The 22,337-nt window shown below is 35.1% G+C and overlaps 1 protein-coding gene across 1 annotated transcript in view; it reads left to right on the forward strand.

The window, feature by feature from the left end:
* Positions 1–22,337, forward strand: part of LOC146536945 (uncharacterized) — a 183,654-nt gene that overhangs the window by 132,056 nt on the left and 29,261 nt on the right. Inside the window, exons 4-6 of the mRNA XM_085189647.1 lie at positions 14,919–15,118; positions 17,289–17,393; positions 21,981–22,063. Coding sequence (XP_085045773.1) covers positions 14,919–15,118; positions 17,289–17,393; positions 21,981–22,063 — 388 coding nt within the window. The remainder of the gene's footprint in view (positions 1–14,918; positions 15,119–17,288; positions 17,394–21,980; positions 22,064–22,337) is intronic.

The raw sequence follows: 22,337 nt of genomic DNA on the forward strand, positions 1-22,337 counted from the left end.
CGGTGATATATATCGAATTTGCCCGAAAAATGGAGAATATAGTGTCTTCAAGTTATGTTAGCTATCTTTTCAAAACAAAACATATGTGTATTATATTATTTATTTTTAGCATCACGTTGTATGTTTAGCGGGGTAGCCAGAGAGAATGGAGCACCAAACGCTACCATTGCATACCTCTTTCGCCTCATCCCTCCATCAACTTATTTATATAAGCTCTCCGGGGGGTCCTCATGCTTTTTATGTGATCTTCTTCCAGTATCACCGTTACTGTGTTTTCGAAGGTCAACCAAGGTCTCGACTCCTATGTCTCTTACGTTACTCATATTTAAGAAGGAAAAGTAAACGGTAAGAAGGTGTGTACAATAAAAAAAACACATATATGTCAGTTAAAAATAGAGAAAAACTGAAGCAGTACCTCCGACCACATCCTGACCTTTGGTTCTACTCGTGTGTGAACAATGTAAGTTTTGGCAAGGTTTTAACATAAATAACTAAATTAAATAAATAAATTTAAAATAAATAAACCAAATAATAATGGAAAGGTTAAATAATTGAATATACATAAATATATTTAAAAATAATTGTATATGTATATTTAAGGTATGTTTATTTATTTTATTTATATATACACTTTATTGCACAAAATTACAAAAAAACAATATACAAAAGACGGGCTTAACGCGACGAAATCTAAATTTGAACTTAGACCTACTACAATAAACGACCCCACTACGCAGCAATACTTGTGCCCCTACGCCACAACTGACCTCGACCAAATCGAGTTACTCTTTAATATTATTATGAAAAGATAAGAAACGAAATCATAGCAGTTTCGTTCTTTTTCTTTCAAATGTTACCTTAATATTCGGTGAAAAAACGTAAATTATAGCGTACGCTTCCATTCCCCTAAGAAAATTTGAAAATATCTTACCGATCTTTTCGCACGAACCACCTCAGTGATTAATTTTTAGCGAAAACGACCTTTTACAAAAATGTATATTTTTTCATTTTCGGGGTAATATATTTTTTAAAATATACATAAAATTAGATGCATACAATACGACAATTAAGAAAATAATTATATAATTTCTTAATAATCTGTATTATATTCTCTTCCAGAAATACATCGATACCATCGCAAGAAGTACTGAACCGATTTTAATTCAAATTTCGTTAATTCAATAGTCGTCTTTGAAGAAGACATTCTTATTGCTAGTGTTTTATCTAAAAGTGTTTAGCCAGCAAACAATATAAAGTTAAAAGTCTAAAAATACTCTATCCGGGCTTAAACTTTGTCCCAGTATTGCACCTAATGCGAGTGGAGAGCTCCCCTGCACGACTTGCAATTTTCTTTAAATCCTTCCCCGAACAATAAGTTGACACTTTTATACTCGATTTTTCGATAGCCAGTACCTGGAATGTATTTATAAAAAGCTCATTTTTCGTTATACAGAAAAAGCAGGGTAGGCAAAAGGAACCTGGGAACCTACTATTAAGAAAATTCGTTCCCATTAAGACCCTTCTATTTCCTACTATCCGCCGAATACTGAAGTCATTGCATGTTGAGTGGCGGAATCAACGACGCGAGAGCGAACGAAATGAAAATATTAAATACTTAATTTAATCGAGTGAGAATCGAACACACAACCTTATAGTCACATGACAGGCCTCACAAACAAATTAATTTTAATAAAAGTAAAAAATTCTTAAGACATTTTAATCCATTATCCAGTTTTCCACCATCCAACTAATGTGGTTTGTTTATACCTCTTATCTAAGGGGGGAGGAAAATTCTGTTTCTATTCATCGCCAAAGATAATATATATTATATATACTTATTTACGTATATAAAACAATACGACGTTGAAATGCTGATTTACGACTTGTTTGCGAATAAATATCCCCTTTTCGACCTTTTTTCTTGTATGGTTAAACGTTATGGTAACTAGCGGTGGTCTGTTGTTTTGGTTGTACTTACTTGTTTTTTTTTTTACAGTTCGCCTTCAATCTAATGTCACAACACTCCGTTCTCCATTTGCCGTTGAGAACATTTTTTAAATTATAATGTACAGAAATATATTATACAGTATTTTAATGATTAAACAAACAATAAACCGGTAATCAGGCTAAATATTTGACCAAATATTTGCTTTGCGTATAAATCGAACCCACGACTTTCGGCTAAGCTTTCTAGAGCTTTTCCTAGACAAACGGACAACACTTTTTCTCATTTATAATATTAATATTTACATATATAAAGTTGTAAAAATGACGAGAACTCGTAAAAGTTTAGGAAAGCTTACAAATAACACTGGTATTAGGCTAAGTAAACATTTTCTACGAATTCCGTAATATCCATCCCTCAAGCCGTCAACTTACAGTTGATAAGTAAGACGTAGATAGTAATAAAAAAATGTCATGATGATTTATATGAAAAGTTATTTAGGTTTTTTTTCGTATTGCTTTATATGTTTGTTTTTCTCTATCATCAGTACTTCACCACAAATTGCGTTCAGCAAATGAGGCCCTGAGACGGATAATGGTCTCTCCGACGGGATTGCGCCTTTGCATTTATAGCACCGAGAAGACTGAATCGAATAGAAGTATTATTAATGAAGTTAATTTTTTTTTTTTTCAGTCGTCTTTTTTCTTTTTTTTTTTATTGTTGATAGTCAAGCATTTGTCCACTATCTCACCTGGTGTTAAGTGACGATGTGAACGAAGCTGGAGCATGCTTGCCTAGGTAAAGCCTCGTTCTTCGCACTCGTTCTTTAAAGAGGGCCAGGTTATACTTGTCGGGGAACAGTTCAGCAGGCAGGGAGTTCCACTCCTTAGCCGTTCGCATCAGGAAAGTGGAGGCGAAGCGCTATGTACGAAAAGGTGGTATTAGGTTCCCTCTGCCTATTCTGCTGGGAACCTTACTTTTTATTTATTTGATTTCTTTCTCCCAGTTTCCTTGAAACATTGTCTAAGAAAGGATTTGAAGTGACTCTTTTTACCTGACAACAGTTTAACTATAGAAATAGACATACCATTGTAGGGAACATTACTTATTCAAAATTAATATTATTACATTTACTAGAATCATCCGCACGCAGCGCATTGGAACAATTCAAACCTGTTCCGAGTTTTTTTGCTATGCGTGTCGTAGGCTGCTAGCTAGCATCGCCACGTTTAAAGAGTCGGCTAGAATCGCTTGCGACATTCACTTGTGTATCCATTGCTCTCTTAGCTTGCATTCAATTCTCAACCTTAACTTCTTGCTATTACGTGCTAGTTTAGCTTGTATTTTCTATTGGTATTTATTTAAATTTCTTTATTTCCTTCTGTGATCATTTTCTCTTCACGTATCTGTGAGTTAAATAAATTTGGACAATTTCTCCACAAAATTAGGATTTTTAATTTTACTCATTTAGTGTAAAATAAATAAGATCATATTAAATAGTGGTATCACATCTCAACCGCTATACCATAATCTGTCTATTGAAGGAATAAAGATATTTTTATTTAAGCTTTTTCTAAAAGAAAATGAAATGTTAAAAACTAAGGAGCATATATATATTTCTGAGCAGCTAGTGGCGAGATCTTGTTCTCCATTTATTAAAGCCCCGGAGCAATTTCCAACGCAAAAATACAAGTTGAAAAAATAGCTTATATTTTTCATCGGTGTAAGGGTGTTTATAATATCTGATGCATTTTAAACTATAGTTTAAAGAGAATGGATTCTTTATAGGAATCTAGAAATTTCTTTTTATATATAAAATTCTTTAGTATGTGATAAGTAACAAAATAAATTAAATTTGTAATTTTTTTATATTTGGAAAATTGGTGCTAGTTGTTATTTATACACACTGTTGCGATATTTGCAATTAAAATAATATTCTGACAAATTTATTTTTTAATTTATTAATTTCTTCGTCAAACTCTTAACTATTCTATTTTCCAACGTAGTTAATTAAAAATTTCTATGAAAAATATAACACTAACCTCGCTTCGCGAAATGAGGGCTTATAATGTCAAATTTTGAAAACCGTCAGACTCTCAGCTAAACAAAGGCAGACAAGTAACAACTTAATATATTTTGCTTGCTTTGTGCAGAAGTAACGAAAAACTGAATAAGTTGTGAATGTTAAAACATTTTTTTTTAAATATAAATGGAAAAACTATGATTAAGTATTTCAAGTTTTTCTTTTAAATCTAGCCTTCTAATGTCGTGTGGAATAGTACCTACTAAAATATCTATAAATATGAATCATCCATCCATCCGTCAGCCTTTGAAATTCCACTGCTGGACATAGGCCTCCCCTAATGCTTGCCACTCCTTCCGGTCCTGCGCCCTTTGAATCTAGCGGAAAACTATGAAATATTAATATTAAATATGAATATTACATATAAATTATTTATTATCATTACCAAAGTAGAATAAACGTATATGCAGTAAAATATGTTTAATAACTCATGACAATATGTTAGAAGTTTGTAAACGACTTCGAGTTTCATAATTAACTTCGCTTAGCGCGCTCTGTGCGCTCATAACTCTAACAAATGCTACTTTACTTTCCAGAAAGATAATTCTATGACTTGTCAGGGTTAACTTCTAATGTTTCTCGTTGGTGATGAGACGGGATTTAATGATAAATCACTTTGTTTTCCAGTAAATAAGTATTTTTGGCAATAAAATTATAAAACCGGGACGATGATGGAAAGAAAAATACGTTTAGTTGTGTACCATTTTGTGTAAAATCTTGTCTTTTACCGTTTACGTTAGAATTTCGGGAAATCCCTTCTTAATATTTTCTTACAAATCCAAAGCCAAAAAATAAAAAAATATTAATTCTCCTCATTGTTGTAATATGTAGAATTTAAACCATATTTCATTTATTTATATTCTTTATTGCACAAAAAAGATAAAAAAAATGTACAATAGGCGGGCTTAACGCTAACAAGCATTTTCTACCAGCCAACCTGTCATGTGGGAGAACAAAAAGTGTAGGCGTGCAAAAAAAAAAAAAAAAGAATTAAAAATAAAATATCAATTTTGAAAATACATACAGATATATATAATAAATACAATATAATATATACAAACTAATAAAATATTATATATATATATATACACAAAAATAAATATATATATATATATATATATATAAAAAAAAAATAGCTACATATATACAACAAACCATTATATACATTTAAATGAATAATAGTAATTTATAAATAAATAAAAAAATTATATAATTACATGTTTATTAAAAAAGGATTCTTTTACCCGGCGTTTGAATATTTTACGAGAGGGAGCTCTCCGAATAGGCTCGGGCAATTCATTCCAGAGTCGAACTCCTGCGACTGCAAAAGAGTTAGACATGTACCCAGAAGAATGATGAGGTGTTGACAGTAAAAGGTTTGATTGGGAACGTAAGGATTTATCATGCAAAGAGGAAAGGTAGGAAAAGTCGGAAGACAGATAGGTGGGGAAATTGGGATCAGAAAGGATGGAGTAAATTATAGAAAGGACCCTACATTTTCTGCGATCGGCTATCGAAAGCCAGCCAAGCTGCCTCCTACAAGATGATACACGGTCATACTTGCGCAGGTTATAAATGAAGCGTATGCAGGTGTTCAGTATCCGTTCGAGCTTGTTTAAGAGATCTTTATTCATATCCAAACAGCAAGCATCACCGTAATCAATAATAGGAAGCAGCAAGGTATTGACCAACTGTATTTTCGTTTGCACAGGTAAAAAATTCTTTAGGCGCATCATTGAGTGCAAAGAGGCGTAGATCTTACGCGATATATCGGCAACGTAATTGCTCCAAGTTAGCTTGTCATCAATAATTACACCTAGGTCTTTCACGGTGTTAGTAAAATTTATGATCGTGCCATTATACGTTAGGTTAGGCAACTTATTTTTTTCAAATTTAGCCAATTGTCTCGAACTGCCGACAATTATGGCCTGACATTTGTCAGGGTTAACATTAATGCCGTATTTGGAAGACCAAACTGAAATATGTCGGAGGTTAGCATTTAAAGAGTTTATAGCTCCAACAATATTTTCTACGCTAGAGTGCACATAAAGCTGCAAATCATCGGCGTAAAGATGGTATCGAGAAGTTATAATGGAAGTAATGGAGTTAATAAATATTGAAAAAAGAAGGGGAGATAGAATACCGCCTTGAGGAACACCAGCTGTCACATCATGCCAATCAGAAATAGTCTGGCCAACACGAACCGACTGCTGACGTCCCCGAAGATATGAGGAAAACCACTCTAAAGCCGTACTACATACATACATAGGATACATTAGCATTGCATAACAGAGCAATAAGAAGCTCATGATCTACAACATTGAATGCGTTACTAAAATCAATTAAAATAAGCACTGTTAATTGCCTGTTTTCCATAGCAGATCTAATGTCTTCAGTAACTCTCAACAAAGCAGTAGTAGTGCTGTGTCCAGTTCTAAAACCGGACTGCAGTGGATTTAAAAAGTCACATTTTGAGAAATGGGTGGAAATCTGTTGGTGAACAGTGGATTCTAAAATTTTGGAAAGGAAAGGAAGAATTGAAATGGGACGAAAATGAGATGGTAGCGTAGGATTTGATATTTTTGGAAGTGGGAGAATAAATGCCTTTCGCCACCTCTCGGGAAACTGACTGGTGGATAGAGAAAAATTAACAATATGAGTTATTACAGGGATAAGGATCTCAACAATTGAAGTAATCATAATGCGACTGATATCATCCGAACCAACTGCATTGGTGGAGAGGGCTCGAATAGTTTTCTTAGTATCATTATTACTGATAGAAGAAAAGGTAAAAGCAGGGAAATCAAGTTTCGGCAAACTACGAATTTCAGAAAGAGTACAGGTTTTAATATTAAGATCTAGGGGACAAGATGTAGAAAAATGTTTATTTAGGTTATTTAAATTGCAGTCGGAATTAATTGGGGAGATTGAAAGTTTGCCAATACCGAAGGACTTTAAGAAATTTAATGTCGCTTCGGGAGAAGAATCACGTATTTTATTAAAGATATATTGGCGTTTTAATTTTCTACACATCTGATTACACCGATTTCTTGCAGCCTTATAAATTGACCAGTTGAGGTCAGTTCGATCTTTTTTATATCTTGAGAAAGCCTTATCTCTCTTAGCCCTGGCTTTGCGAAAGTCATCGTTGAACCACAACGTAGACTGGTTTTTGATTTTAACCAGTCGGCGAGGTGCGTGCTTGTCAAACAAAGCGATAATATTAGAGTTCAGCCAGTTGACCTTTTCATCAATTGATTGTAACGCTTCAACCTGCAACCAGTCAATGTTCAGTGCATCACTCCTGAGCTTCTCAATATTCAAGTTTTTAAAATTTCTAAGTAGTAAGGTTATTGGCTTTGACTTGGGTGGCTTTAATATTAAAGACACATAAATAAGATCGTGTAGAGAAAAACCTGATGCGGGGAACTGCCCATATTTAGAGACGATATTAGAGTTTGACGTAATTATTAAGTCTAAAAGTGTATCAGCATAGTTGGAATGGTGAGTTGGATTAAGGAGTAACACGCGTAAATTAAGAGACATTAATATTGAATTTAATTTTTTCGCTCGATAATCATCTCGTAGTAGACACGTATTAAAGTCGCCCATTATCGTAACGTGAGAATAGTTGGCTAAGAGATCTTCGAGTACAACTTCCAGGTTATTAAAATAGTTTTTGTTGGGTGGACAATAAACTACCCCAAGGGCAAGCTTTACACCCACATTTATTTCGATAAATAAATATTCAAAACTGTCAGGCGTAGAAGAGGAATCAATTGAGGAAGTGGAGTGGCAAATTGTTTTATAGGAAATGTGGCTTTTCAGATATATGGCAACCCCGCCGCCGACCCTACCAAGGCGATCATTTCTTATTAATACATAACCCAGAACGGAAAAACAGGTGGATTGTAATGAAGGCTTTAACCAAGATTCAGAAATTAATACAGCATGAATGTTGGGTTGGTTAAAGGTGGTAAAAAAATCTGAAAAATGACTAGGAATGCTTTGTGCATTAATATGGCAAATGTTAAAATTCTTATGTAGAGGTGAAAATTCTTGAGATAAAAGTTTATCAAGTGTTAAACAGGGATCATCTAAACTGCAAAAAGAAGACTTAGATGACTCCTCATCACCACTGAGAGCGGAATGGAATGAATCAATGCTAGAATCCATAACAAATCTTCAGAAAATATAATAAATAAAATATATAGTAAATAATATATATAACAATAAAACAATATATATAATATAAAAATAAAAAATAAAATAAAATAAATATACAGTAATTATTAAATATTAAATTTAAAGTAGATTAAATGCAAAACACAAACAATAAAATAACGAATAAAAAAAAATAAAATAATCACACATGACCTGATGGCTCAATATAAAAATGTTTTAAAGGCACAATTATAATGATCAGATTAAAAGTTAAATATACATCCCACTTGCATTAAAACAACAATAAATTAACAATAAAACTACTGTCTGTGTCACGAAAATGCAACAAAATAATCATACAAGTGACAGTTGACACTGACAGGGCCATTACATACAAGACTGATTGTATTTGTAAACAAAATAAATAAATGAAAAACAACGTTTATAAAATAAGAATTACAAGAGAATAAGAATTTCTAAAGTAAGAATAATATACCTTATGGTGAAATAAAGGTGAAAAATTTATAAAATAAAATATTTGAGAACAACAACACAAAATGAGAGTATTACAGTTTACAGATAGAATTTAAAATTTACTACAATTTTGTTATAATTTAATAAATATAGTTAATGAAACGTTAAAAGTTAAATCATTTGTGTAAAATTCAAATGAACAGAAATAACAATACACTTTATTTGATCTTAATTAGTGAAAAAAAACAAAATAATAATAAAATGAAATTTTAAAGTTTAGTTTTTAACTTTTTTTAAAAAAATAGATAGTAATAATATACACAAATTAAGATATATATATGAGATTCAATATAATGCAAGCAAACTATAAAAGACTAAGAAATTCCTAAACATATAATTTGTAAATATTACCAAATGTAGCAATAACTGAATGAAAATAAGTAACAATAATGTAGATATAACTGATTGAGTAAAAAAAAAAAATAACAATAATTTTCGAAGAGGGATGTAAGATAGATTTATAAATTTATAAATAAATGGTTAAAATACAAAAATGTAAGAAAACAAATTAAGGTTTCTTCAAAACATTACGGCGAGTAAAAGGTTTTTTAATGGGAACTCCGCTTGCCGCTGGACTTACTTTTGGACTTACTTTACTCTGAAGGGTAGGTGCCCCTCCAATTGGAGAAACAGAAGAATCAATATTTGGAAATAATTTTAAACACTCTTCCAAATCAGTAGATGTTAAGATAAGCTTGCGTTCATTATTTGGAAGCTTCACATATACATTGCCATAGTGCGTCCAAGTGTTTCTGATTCCAATGGATTTGCGTGCTCTTGCAAATATAGATTGGCGAGTTTTAGTGAGAAACTCGCTTAGTACTACATTGGAAGATTTAAGTTTTTTCTTGTTACCCCAAATATCACTCCGGACCCTGAGGTCATTGAAGCGCACTAAGATGGGCCGGTTACGGTTTGCAGATTTGGTTCCCAGACGGTGGCAAGATTGTATGGCTGAAGCACTTATGTCAGAAACTCCCATCAATACCTGTATTGTGCCTAATATAGTGGAAACCAGGTTTTCACCTTCAGCTTCTTCGATGCCACCAAAAAGTAAAGCATTCCTCCTGTTTGAGTTGTCTATCTCATCAATTTGACTGGATAAATTATTAATTAAAGACGTAAGAAGCTCGAATATGCCCCATACGGAGGTTTTGAACTCTTTAAACTCGCAAGTAAGTTTATCCAGACTGACCTTGCTGTTATCGTTGGATGCTGTGCGGTTCAATTGTTTTTCAAAATCTGCCATTCTGTTGCCAAGTGCATCGGCAATACTTCTGTGGACTTCCAGGATATCCTCAACTCTGGCCATACTGTATTATGTACTTATACTTGTGAGGTTAGGAAAATTAAATTAAAGAGCCAGCAGGTGTGTTGTGTTTATGCACTTAAAGACATATACAAAATATTAATAAACAGTTGTATTCACTATTGTTGTTTTATTTATCACTTTTAAATCGTAAGAACTATATTATAATCAATTAATTACACTAAAATTTCATCTATGTGATTTGACCAAAAAAACCTTAATTTCGTTGTAGACAGACTAATGTGCAACCTAAATTCCTCAAAATGCAACCACAGTAGACAATCCAAAGTAATTACGTGACAAACGAATCACATTTGGGAAAGAAAGCGTGATAATAGCCGAAACCATTCCAGCGGGATTGCGACGCCCGTGTTCGTATATACGTACGTACAGACATACATACATATATGGCACCGAAAATGAAAGATCGAGTAAAAACGAAATGGGACGGCGCTGGGCGCTGGAAAAGACTGATTGTACGACTTTTTAGGTACAAATGTGTTGGATTTTTCAAATGTGAAATTATTAATGATGTTTTAGTTAAAAGGCTTTGTGGTTCAAGTCCTATGTGAATTGTTTGCTATAAAGGTTTATGTTTGAAGCTAACTTAAAAAGAAATATAAAAAATAACCTTAATGCTATTTTATTGTATAAGCCATTCCCAACCTGTGCGCCGCGGCGCCCTAGTGCGCCATAGAAAGTAAAAAGGGGCGCCGTGAGTTGGTTTTTAAATCTAAAATCTCAAAATCTCTTGAGAAACTGTGCGGAGACCACCAAACTCAACGGTCACATTGAATTGACTAAGAACTGTCGTACTTTATTATTCTTGTCTTAATTTTTATTTTCTCATTTAAATAAATAAAACTCAATTTCATATTAGTGTAGGTATCTATTTCTTTCGACTGTTTTTTTTTTCTAATAGCGAACTAGCTTGGGTAGGGCGCCGTCAAAAAATACCAAACTTGTAACTGCGCCGCGAGCTGAAAAAGGTTGGGAACCCCTGGTATAAGCTATATTACTGTAAAGTTTTATCTAAATCGTTTTAGCAGTTATTGTGTAAAAAACAACTCGTCTCTTACCACAACTTGCATCTTTTTTTATGGAAAAGGCCAAGGAAGATGAGCATTCGGGTCACCTGATGGTAAATGATCACCGCCGCCCACGACCAGGCCAGCCTCATTGTTATTATAAAATATGATTACACATACAAACTCACAATAAATAACTTACCTATTATTTCAAAGAAATCCAAACATTTAATACTTAAAATTGTTTCACAGACAGTTCGTTTAAATAAAATGGAAAACATATTTTCTTTATAGCCTCTTTGCGAGTCAGTTGGAGTGCTGTAGCGTCGCGTAGTGTAGTTATGGCACTTTTAACTGCAAAACGTGCACAAGAGATGATTTGAGTAAATATTTTGAAATTCACTTCGTATCGTTCGGCGTTTAGTTCCGCCACTCAATACGCAATGCCTTGAGCATTCAGGAACTGGGAATTGTAATGTCTTCATGGGAACGGAGTATCGTAACACTAGGTTGTTACTGTTTTTATGTTGTGTGTATGAGTGATAAAAATTAAATATTTAAAACTATATGTCCATTATTTAGATCAATTGCTTCCTGAACATAAAATGATTGTGTTTAAGTTAGTTAGTTACCTTTGCTAATCATGCAACTGACTTCAAGCAACTATTCCCATTTGACACAATTACACTGCTTTTATTGTTTTTTTCACCTAAATCTACCCACATTTACACTTGTACGCTAACAACATGTAGTTCTGTATAATCTGCTTTTTCTTTTTTTTTTAGCTCCAAGCATAGTAAGGTAAACTTTGAGGTAAAAATACTGACTGTATTACCGAATAAACAATATTCATTTAATTTCATTTATAATAAGTTATTCTACATACAGATAAGTTTTCGAAAACATTTTAAAAATGTACATTATATTAGCAATGGACTACTTCAATCTACATAATTCACTGTAAAGCAGATGCTAGTACAGACTTAGCCAGAATTAACATAATAAAGGAAATACTCACCTTAATCGCTTGCAAGAGGAACGGTGAATTCTCTTTGTTTTTTTTGCTTAAATATTGGCATATTTTTGCTTTTTACCATGTACGATATCAATAAAAAATTAAAGTTGTTCTAATGTCTATTTTAACGCGCAACAAAAAAAAGCAACTTTACACTTATTCCCGCAGAGGGAACATATTGTTGCAACTCTCCGTTCTCCACGTTACGTCCAATTTTTGAAACGTTTTGTTTACTAAATACCTATAGCATTTATCACAAATTTACTAAAACTATATGACGAGATTTACTTTTCTTTTTTTTTTTTTTTCGGACATGACTTTAATGCTGTTAGCCTTACTGGCCTTTACAGCGACACCGGGTGGGTAGGGAAGAGGGTACTCTGTCCCTGAAAATATGCAGGCACTGTGTGGCTGCCTGTGGGGAGTGCCGACGACGCAAGGGCGCCCCCTGCGGGGCTCGAACCTCGGCTTGCGGTCGTCGAGCGGGCTGGGAGTTTCCCTATTCTAAGCAAAGCCGGCCGCGACACAGAAGCCACGACCGGAGGATAAAATTAGACTAATCTAAGGGAGCTAACGGTCCCTAACCGCTGGACCCGACGGCGCCGAGGCGCCGCCGGGCCGTGAGATAAGCTAGACTACGTCGTCGATTCCGGCGACGACGGTGTGTGTGTCGTGCGTGTGTAGTGTGTTTCCTACCTACGTACGGGCCGTTTGCTATGGTAATGGCGTCATCGGGGTCTAAGAGGACGCTACGCGGGCGTCTACGAATCGCGTGAGGCGTGTAATTACACGCCTCGGCGACGAGGGGGTTCGCGTGCGAGCCTGCGCGCTCAAAGTAGCGCTTCGCTAAGCGTTTGCAGTGCTCGTGAATCGATTCCAGTTCAAAATCTCTATGTAGGTCGACATTACGCACGTACCAGGGGGAACCTGATGCGATGCGCAGGAATTTATTTTGCACTTTTTGCAAGGGAGCAAGCTTGGTGTGCGCGAACGCAACGCAAGCGTAAGTAAGGACAGGTCTAATACAAGCTTTGTATAGTGTCAGCTTATTTCTAAGTGACATTTTACTTTTCTTGTTTATGAGATAATATAATCTATTGAGAATGTACTTTGCTTTATTGCAGACTTTTATAATGTGGGGTTTGAAAGTTAATCTAGAGTCTAGAGTGACACCTAGATATTTGACCTGTTTTTCCCAGGGAATGGGTTTGTCTAAGAGATGGATGGTAGAGACTCTAATATTTTTATTGAGAGGGAAGAGTATTGCTTGACTCTTCTCGGGATTGACTTCGATTCTCCATTGGCGGAACCACTCACCGAGTGCGCGGGCCGCTTTCTGGAGTCGATCTTTTAATAAGATAGTACAACGCGAAGTTGTGAAGAGGGCTGTATCGTCGGCGTACATAGCCAGGTGAACACCCGGAGTGAGCAGGATATCACTGGAGTACAACGAGTACAGGATAGGACTAAGCGTAGAGCCTTGTGGCACGCCTGCGCGGAGGAGGCGGGGGGAAGAGAGAGTGCCTTCGACTTTATAGCGAAAGTACCTATTCGAGAGAAAGTCCCGCAGGATGTGTACGAGACAGTCTGGCAAGCCGTAAACGGCGCGCAGCTTGTAAATCAAGCCGTTATGCCAGACTTTTTATCGAAAGCTTTCGCTATATCGAGAAAAATAGCAGCTGTATTGCTGTGAGAAGGATCCCTAAGGTTGTGTCGAGCTATATGCTCTACAACACGGTGGACTTGATGTATGGCGGAATGTTTCTTTCTGAAACCGAATTGCTCATTGCAGAGCAGAGAGTCGGCCTCTACCACCTCTGAGAGTCTAACGAGAATGATTCTCTCGTAAATTTTACCTAAACAGCTGAGAAGGCTGATAGGTCGATAACTGGACGGGATATTCCGCGGCTTATTAGGCTTGGGAATGCCTATGACTGTGGCCTCCTTCCATTCGTCGGGGAATGAGCACGACTTAAGAAGGGAATTGAAAATAATGACCAATAGAGATATGAACTGAGCCGGTAGGGACTTGAACATTCTATTAGACAATTTATCGGGCCCCGGGGCCTACGAGATTTACTTGGTTTACCCTATTTTTTACGTGAAAAAACAAAAGAACTACAATTCCAATGCTAACAAATAGGTATAGCGCGCACTAGTGATTTTTGTCACCGTGACTGTTGCGTCACTGTCACTATGTACATTACACTTAATGAAGGTGCGCGCATTTGGTTACTTGACATTTGGGTGACTTTTGTCCGCGGACGACGGCAACACGCCGGTGACGCCGCAACTGTCACCGCGTCCATAGATTTGTATGCCCGTGCGCGCATTAGCAACTAAATGTCACCTCCTCCTTGCGGTTTCCATACTAGTCGTCTTCCGCATAAACATGGAACAGCAGCTTGTTGCATTGCAGCACAGAATTTTTATTTCAAGAATTGCGTCAAGTTCATCACCAAGGCAAAACGTGTGTTTTCATGAAGATGAAATAGATAATGACAATACTGATTGACGAAATTGAGTTGAGGCCATTGCTCTATGACAAATGAAAAGTTGAAAGCCAATATTTTCCACATTTGCTTTTTTTTCTGTTTCTTAATATAAGTGCACAGACAGCCATCTCTTCGAGATCCATTTTATCAAATGTAAAAAATTTCGTCACTGTCATCGCAAGTGCGCGGAGTGGCGAAAAGTATGGTGATATGTCAGTGACAAAAAGTTTATTGTCACCGTGACAAAAGTCACCAGTGCGCGCTAAGCCATATACGTACGAGTATATCGAAAGCTAAAACAACCTAGTACATAACTAGCACATTAACAATTAATTTCCTTTACAGGTCCAGAGTCCAGTGCTAGTCGTAGAACTGACTCTCAACAGGCTGGAAGGCACTCAGCTGAGGGCTCTCGGCCTGCTATCAGTTTTCGGGTTCAACATGACGTATGTAGTGAAGGCGCCGTCCACAGCGCCGGAGCCGGCCTCGTGTAGCGCTATCGAGTGTAGATTGCTGGGACATTGTTACGCTAAGCCTGATTATAAGTAAGTTTTTTTTTTTCAGCTTCACGCTATATCCCGCATATAGCAGGGTTGGCAGAAGGAACTTAGAGTTAAGACACTCCGTTCCCCACGTGCCGCCTAATTTTTAAAGCATTGTGCGTTGAGTGGCTAAAGTCAAATAATAATTCATTCTTCCGAGCGGGGACCAAACCCACAACCATCGCGTTGCACTCACACCCTTGCAGCTCTGAGCCAGTACGGCCTCCAAAAATAAATATTTAGATTTAATAATTAATTTATTTAAGCTATAAGTATTTGCTATTTGATTACACAGTAGCAATTGTTTGTCCCGATTCTTATAAAACATATATTTGACAATAGCACTCATTCACTATATTTTAATGAATCGCTCAAAATTCCACATCGTATTGACTCAATTGCTATGCCTTTTGTTCTTGTTTTAATTGGATGAGCCTTTCGCAAATAATCGAGGGTAGTCGATGAACGTGTTTTAATATCTTAAGCTGGAAGTGGTCTTTTTCGTTAATTTAGTCTAGGGCTCTAGGCCTTTGGAAGACGAAACTGATTAAGGAGTTCAAAAGCTAAGTATTATTTAAGTAGCAAATTAGTCTTCCAAATTAGAGTTAAGTATAGTAGTTAATTTTACTCGAGGAAGTGAAATATTCATTTACGTTTATATTTCCATTTCTTCGCTCTGGTGTCGAGGCAAAGCGAGGCGTTGAGTTGCAATACCTCCAGAATCCGGCAGAAAGTGGGGAACGGAATGTCTTATCACTAAGTTCTCTCTGTTGTGTGCGGGATACAGCGTGAAGGTGATTTACAATAACGAGGCGACTAAATGAATTCTAACGAGCGAGAGCGCCAAGTTCCACTTGAAAATACATTAATTAAACGTCTTGTGGATTCAGATAAATACGAAGTACGTGGCGTGCAGTTGTTTGGGTTTAGTACAAATTTCAGTTTGCTGGTGGATGCACAGAGATTCTAAGCACTAAAACTTAGTAGTTTTAGTTTATCCAATAAGCATGTCGACCGCATCCTCTCACGTTTACGTGACAAAATATTTGTTAGCGTGTCAATTTGTTTATTTCGTGGACCACTTGAAAGCTTTGTGCGGTGTTGCCACGGATAGTTTGAGAAATTTAATTGGAATTCCTTTAGTATAACACCGTGTGAAAGGAATATACACAAAAAGTTTACATTTATTTATGTAATATGGATCTCAGATTTATTGCCGAATAATTAATGCCGAATTCTGGAGGCAAATAAAAAAATAATGAGACATTAACTATTTTATATGATATCCAGGATAACCTATCGACATCAGGATCTACCATTACTGACGTATAAGCGTGTATCAAAGAGGTACAACGCCGGGAAAACATTTACTTAATTAAAACATCTGGATTGGTATCGCTTGTAATTTGATCGTCGGGCGTTAACTCCCGATAATGCTAATTGTATCCGTTCATTTGCTTAATAATTGCCGCTCAAATCTGAAATTGGGTTTTCGCTTTAGATTGAAAAATCATGAATATTTAAAATTAATCCTCGTTTCGAAGGGGGGGTGGCTTTATGGAATATTTTCATGGCTTCTGAAGTTGTTTGGTCAAACTATTGTTTTTTATTTGGCTGTGTTTGGTTAATTTTAAGTACATATTAAATTAATTAACTTTTTAATACATATTTTCTTCTACTTTTGATATATGTAACTCCAAGAGACTGTAATCCTGGATATTTGATAAAAAATAGCTTGTTAGCGCGTTCTTCAAAACTTTCCTTCACAGTCGGATAGACATGTTTGTCTATCCGACTGTGTCAGACAATAAAATTATCCTATAAGGGTTCTGTATTTTTTTCTTTTGAGGTACGAAAAAGACAATACTATAGCATATTACACAATTAACTTTAAAATAAAATAGAGTAAACGTGACGGTTATGGATTCGATTCCCACTCGGGGAAATAATTTAATATTATCATTTCTTCGCTCTGGTAACAAGGCAAAGCGCGGCGTAGAGTTCCGCCACTCAACACACAATGCTTCAAAAATTTGACGGAATGTCTTAAAACTAGGTTCCCCTATCTACCCTGCTATAAGTGAATCTAATAAAAAAATATTCAACTACTAGCCAAATTTCTTTTCCAAAAAACTTTGTGAAACATTTAAATAAAACAAGTTTTTCATTACAGGGAGTTCTACTGTTCGTGTTTCGAAGGTTACTCCGGCGCTGACTGCGGCGTCGGGCCGCTGTGCCCGAGGACGTCCAACATGTGCAAAAACGGCGGAACCTGCAGGTAACCGCGACCCATGTCAAACCTTCCCAGGGAGACAGGTGTTTTGATAAATGAGATTTGAATTGCACGCTATGGCTGATCTTAATATAACCTGTACTTATATATACAGACAGTAATTAAGTTTTCGTTTCGACATCGCTAATTAAAGGGTGTTTCCGAATAAATTACGTTTTAACTGTGATTAATTTAATATTCATTTGGTAGTCATTAATTAGGATACCCAGAGGCGACCTAACTTTAAGACGGCTTAGTCATTTATTACAGAATTAAGGAAAAAGTTTAAAAGTGCAGGTAGGTGCTGTCAGTTTGCAGCACTTTCTCGTTTTTAAATGTAATTTATTAATTTTGATTTAACACGGTCTCATTATTATTGATATTACATTTTTATAATATTAATATATCACTTTTGTTTTCACTCTTTAATTTGTATGACTTATTTTAGCTTTACTACGTGCCCCGAACGTAGCACGCGAGCACAGATAACCTGGGAACCTGGTGTCAACCACTCCGTACTACGTCTATTGATACACCAGACCACCAGAGCGGCGGAACTTAACGCCCCATTTTAAAATATCAAACATTTAGTTTACAATAGTAGTAGTAGTGTCCTCAAATAATGTTCCTTATCCTTATATTGCTGTCACTTACTATATTTTTAGAGTTAAATATAAACCTAGAAATTTTAGAAGAATTTTCCAAAGCTTAAAAAATAACAAACGAATAATATTTTGAGCTTCTTATTTCACACAATTAAAATAGTTTCCCCCATCCATCCGAAAGAGGTCACAGCACAGCTCACGTCCTAACTCCTCGCAATTTCCCCGCGATAACGAGTTCAGCGTCGCCAACGATGGATCTCCCTCGATATTTAGTACGAAAGTTTCTGTTGTTACAATATTATTTATGTAATGAATGTTTCTCTTGTATCTCTAGTTTTAATATGAAAGTGATATTTTTGTGGAAGTTTGTATTTGAAGGAATTATAGTCTAAGCCAAAAATAAATTAGTTCATTACTATAAAATAACAAATTAAATTTTCAAGGTAATAATCAGTTTAAACAATATAATTATTATGTATTCCATTTTGTAAGGCAATCAACTTTGATTTCGAATCTTAATTTATATGATAGGTTATAAAGGAAAACCTAGAATTACTTAAAAACATCCGATATATATTTCAAAATTTTCTTCCAATTAGAATACCGAAGGTTTCAAGCAATGATTGTTCCATACGTAATATGTGGTCTTAATAATATTTTACGTTTAATCTATACTCTAAATATTGATTCAGAATGGTACGCAGATATTCAGCTCGGTCAAATTTCAAGGTCAAGTCAAATTTATTTTTATATTTTTACACGAGTACATTTATACAAACAAGTATTTCTTTAATTTTATAGGAAAAGATAAAAGTGCAAATAAAAAACATATTATTACGATGTAAACGTAAAAAAATAAATTTCCCACCAAAAACCCCCAATTTTCGTAAACAACCCGTCAACCCACCATGAAGCACGCTGACACTACGAGAGCAGGTCGCATAATAAACGCTTTCAAACTGTTTGCCTGACGTAATGCACTCGCTGCGTGAAGTGCTCTCTGCGCCGCGATAATAGCATCAATTTCCATACAATCTCGTGGCCCATGAATTACTCGTATGTTCTAAATACGTGTGCTCGCCTGATAAATGTTCACTTGAGTAGCTACAGGCTGTGTCAGAATAGAGAAACGCTCATATCACGAATACATGACTATTCGTTATGGGTTAATTATTGCTGTATAATGCCATTGTATAATATGTAATTCTATACTATTCTAGGGTAGAGTACTGCATTGAAATGCTAAATTTTAACTGGTTTACATTGTAAACGCCAGCGAGCAAACTTAACAAGGATAAAAGGATTATTTTAAGTTCAGGGCATGAATTACAAATGCAATGAAAGTAAAAGCCGTTCAAGGCATATCTACATTTGTGTAACGACGCAGGTGTTAAACGCTCAATTGTTTAGTTTCTGGGGAATGTTTAAAAACAGTGCACGCTTCCTTTCAATCGCACAATAAGTGAGTAACTCCGCGGTGTTTGTTTTCACAACAATGAAAAGAACACGTATTTGCACAATATATGATCTTTTTCAATTCTCTCAAATTTTTGCTTTTCATGCTACCTCCTATATTATTACAATTCGGACAGATAAAAGGTAAAGCTCTACTTGGCAGTGCGTCTTGAGTGGCGGGACTCAACGCTGTGTGTATGCCTTGGAACCAAAACGAAGAAATGAAAATATTAATAAACAATAATTACTTCCCTTTTGAATCCTAGAACCCAAAACCACCCTGTTACAGTCACACCCTTGTGCCAATGCGCAACGACGGCCTTAATGAAATTTAATAAATTAAATAAAAGGCAAGAAAAAGACCTAGACGTAAATGTATGCACTTACAACCGTAACTAGTTAGCAATTGTACAATGTACGAGAGTTATTAGAAATAAATGACACTAACTTTTTATTATTATATTATAATACTAGCGGCCTGCTCGCGGTTTCACCCGCGTGAACTATTTTATTATTAATTGATGTCTCCATGACTACGTCCTAGTGACGTTTATGCAAAATTTGAGACTCCTAGCATTTGTAGTAACGGAGTTTCATACAAACTTTCGACCCCAAAAACAACCCCTTAGAAATCGAATATTGCAAATTCCCGTCTTAGCGAGCACCTACGTCCTATAAGTAACTCCTATGCCAAATTTCAGATTCCTAGCATATGTAATTTCTGAGATTTCGTGATGAGTGAGTGACCTTTCGATTTTATATATATAGATATTAATTACCTGTAAAAGGAAAAACGGAGTGATATTTCACTATCTGTTTCGCTTCATTTTATTGAAAGTTATAAAGTTTGGTTAAAATCATTATTGTTGTTTGTAAATATCAACACTGAGGCAGTCAGAATTTTAGTTATGTTAAACCACAGAGTTAATTAGTGTAATAATCTATATATATAAAAGGACTTGTCCTCACTGACTGAGGTAAGACGCACGCACAGCCGTAACCGCTGATGGTAGAAACGTGGAATTTGGACAGATGTTTACTTTCGGATGTTTTTTCTGGACATCCACTAAGAAGGGATTTTGAAAAATTTTAACCCTAAAGGGGTGAAATAGGGGTTGAAAGTTTGTATGGAAAAAAAATTAAATCGGCATCGATTTTCATAAAATTTTAAATTTAGATTTTTAAAAGTATTTAATTGAACACGTGTTTCATCGTTTTCTAGAATTCTCCCCCTAAGGGTGCATATAAGGGGTTGAAAGTTTGTATAGATTTTTTTTTAAATCGGCACCAATTGTTATAAAATTAGAAATTCAGGCTCTTAAAAGTATTTAATTGAACACGTGTTTCATGGTTTTCTAGAATGCAAATAAGGCGTTGAAAGTTTGTATGGAAAAATCTTTAAATCGCCACCGATTTTTATAAAATTAGAAATTTAGACTTAAAAATATTTCATTGAACACATGTTTTATGGTTTATTAGAATTCACTTTCTCGACCCCCCCGTCTAAATACGCAAGCGAAGCTGCGCGCGTCCGCTAGTTTCATATAATTAAGCTTAATTATTTATTATAGCACATATTCAATTAATAGTAGCTGTTCGTTTTGTAAAATAAAATTATATACGTAACTTACCGTACTAACAAAAACAAAAAAAAACATAAAAGTGAATAAAATCAAAAATGTAGTGGCAGTTATAAATTATGTACATTAACCTAAACTTAAGTGTTTTACTAGTAACCTCTGAGGAGTACCATTATTCTGGTTCTGACTCATCAGACCAACTCAATTATACCATATTTTTGTTTTATCACCTAAAAAAAATCATCAAGTTCATCTAGCGTAGCATATTAAAACAAAACATGTTTAATAAATAACAGCTTATATCAAATTTAAATCTACTGCCGTACAATCATTAGTACGACAAGTTACTCATTAGGTCATAGTGTTAAGACACTACGTTCCTGAATTTTGAGACATTGCGTAATAAGCAGCCGCGCTTTATCGTCTTACCAAAGCGAGAAAATGAAAATAATTCATTTCCCCATATTGAAATCGAAGCCACGACTATCGTATTTCCAGTGCTACTGTGCCAAGAGGGTACTAGTAAAATAATAGATTTTATATTAGAGAATCCACTGCGGGATTAATTGCTTTCGGATACTTCGATACTCATTTGGGGATTTACATAAATTTTGTAGATAGCAGCCACGAGTACATTAGGTAGTTTAGTTAACGGAGCGGAGGTCAGATTGGATACACGCTAGTGCTCTAGTGCTCTAGTATGTATACAAGTATTATGAGATTCCCATAGCAATTTCGAACTAGCTAATTTTCTATGTAAATTTTCGCGAATTTTCGTATTAAGTTATGTCTTAACACTTGAATGTCTTATAAAATTATAATAAAAGTGAAACACTAAGATATCGAAACATTGCGTGTTAAGTGGTGGAGCTTAACGATGCAAAATAAAAAAAAATGGTGTATATAAAAAATATAATTAATTATCTATATATTAAAGCATTCCATTGTAACAGGCAAATGGGTCCAGCGGCGGTGAGTTGTATCTGCGCGCCCGGGTACACTGGGGACCTGTGCGAATCTCAGATAGCAGCTCCAGGTATGTTTAAACTATTAATATTACTATTTTTTATATTATGGCATTTTAAATGTTTTTTAACTACAATATAATGGGAGTTAAATTTTTAAAGTTATGTTTTTTAATAAGCTTTGATTCAACACGTCATGCTTACAAAAATCGGCAGAAAATGGAAAACGGAGTGTCTTAACACTAGGTTCCCTCTGAATACCCTGCTAAGATAAAGCGTAACGCTAAAAAATATACTTTATTGTGTAAAAATACACACAAAACCAACAAAAATAGCGTTTTAACT

Source organism: Heliconius melpomene, chromosome 8 (genome assembly GCF_056956725.1).
Source record: "Heliconius melpomene rosina isolate 202511_hmr_F chromosome 8, ASM5695672v1, whole genome shotgun sequence".
Lineage (NCBI taxonomy): Eukaryota > Metazoa > Arthropoda > Insecta > Lepidoptera > Nymphalidae > Heliconius > Heliconius melpomene.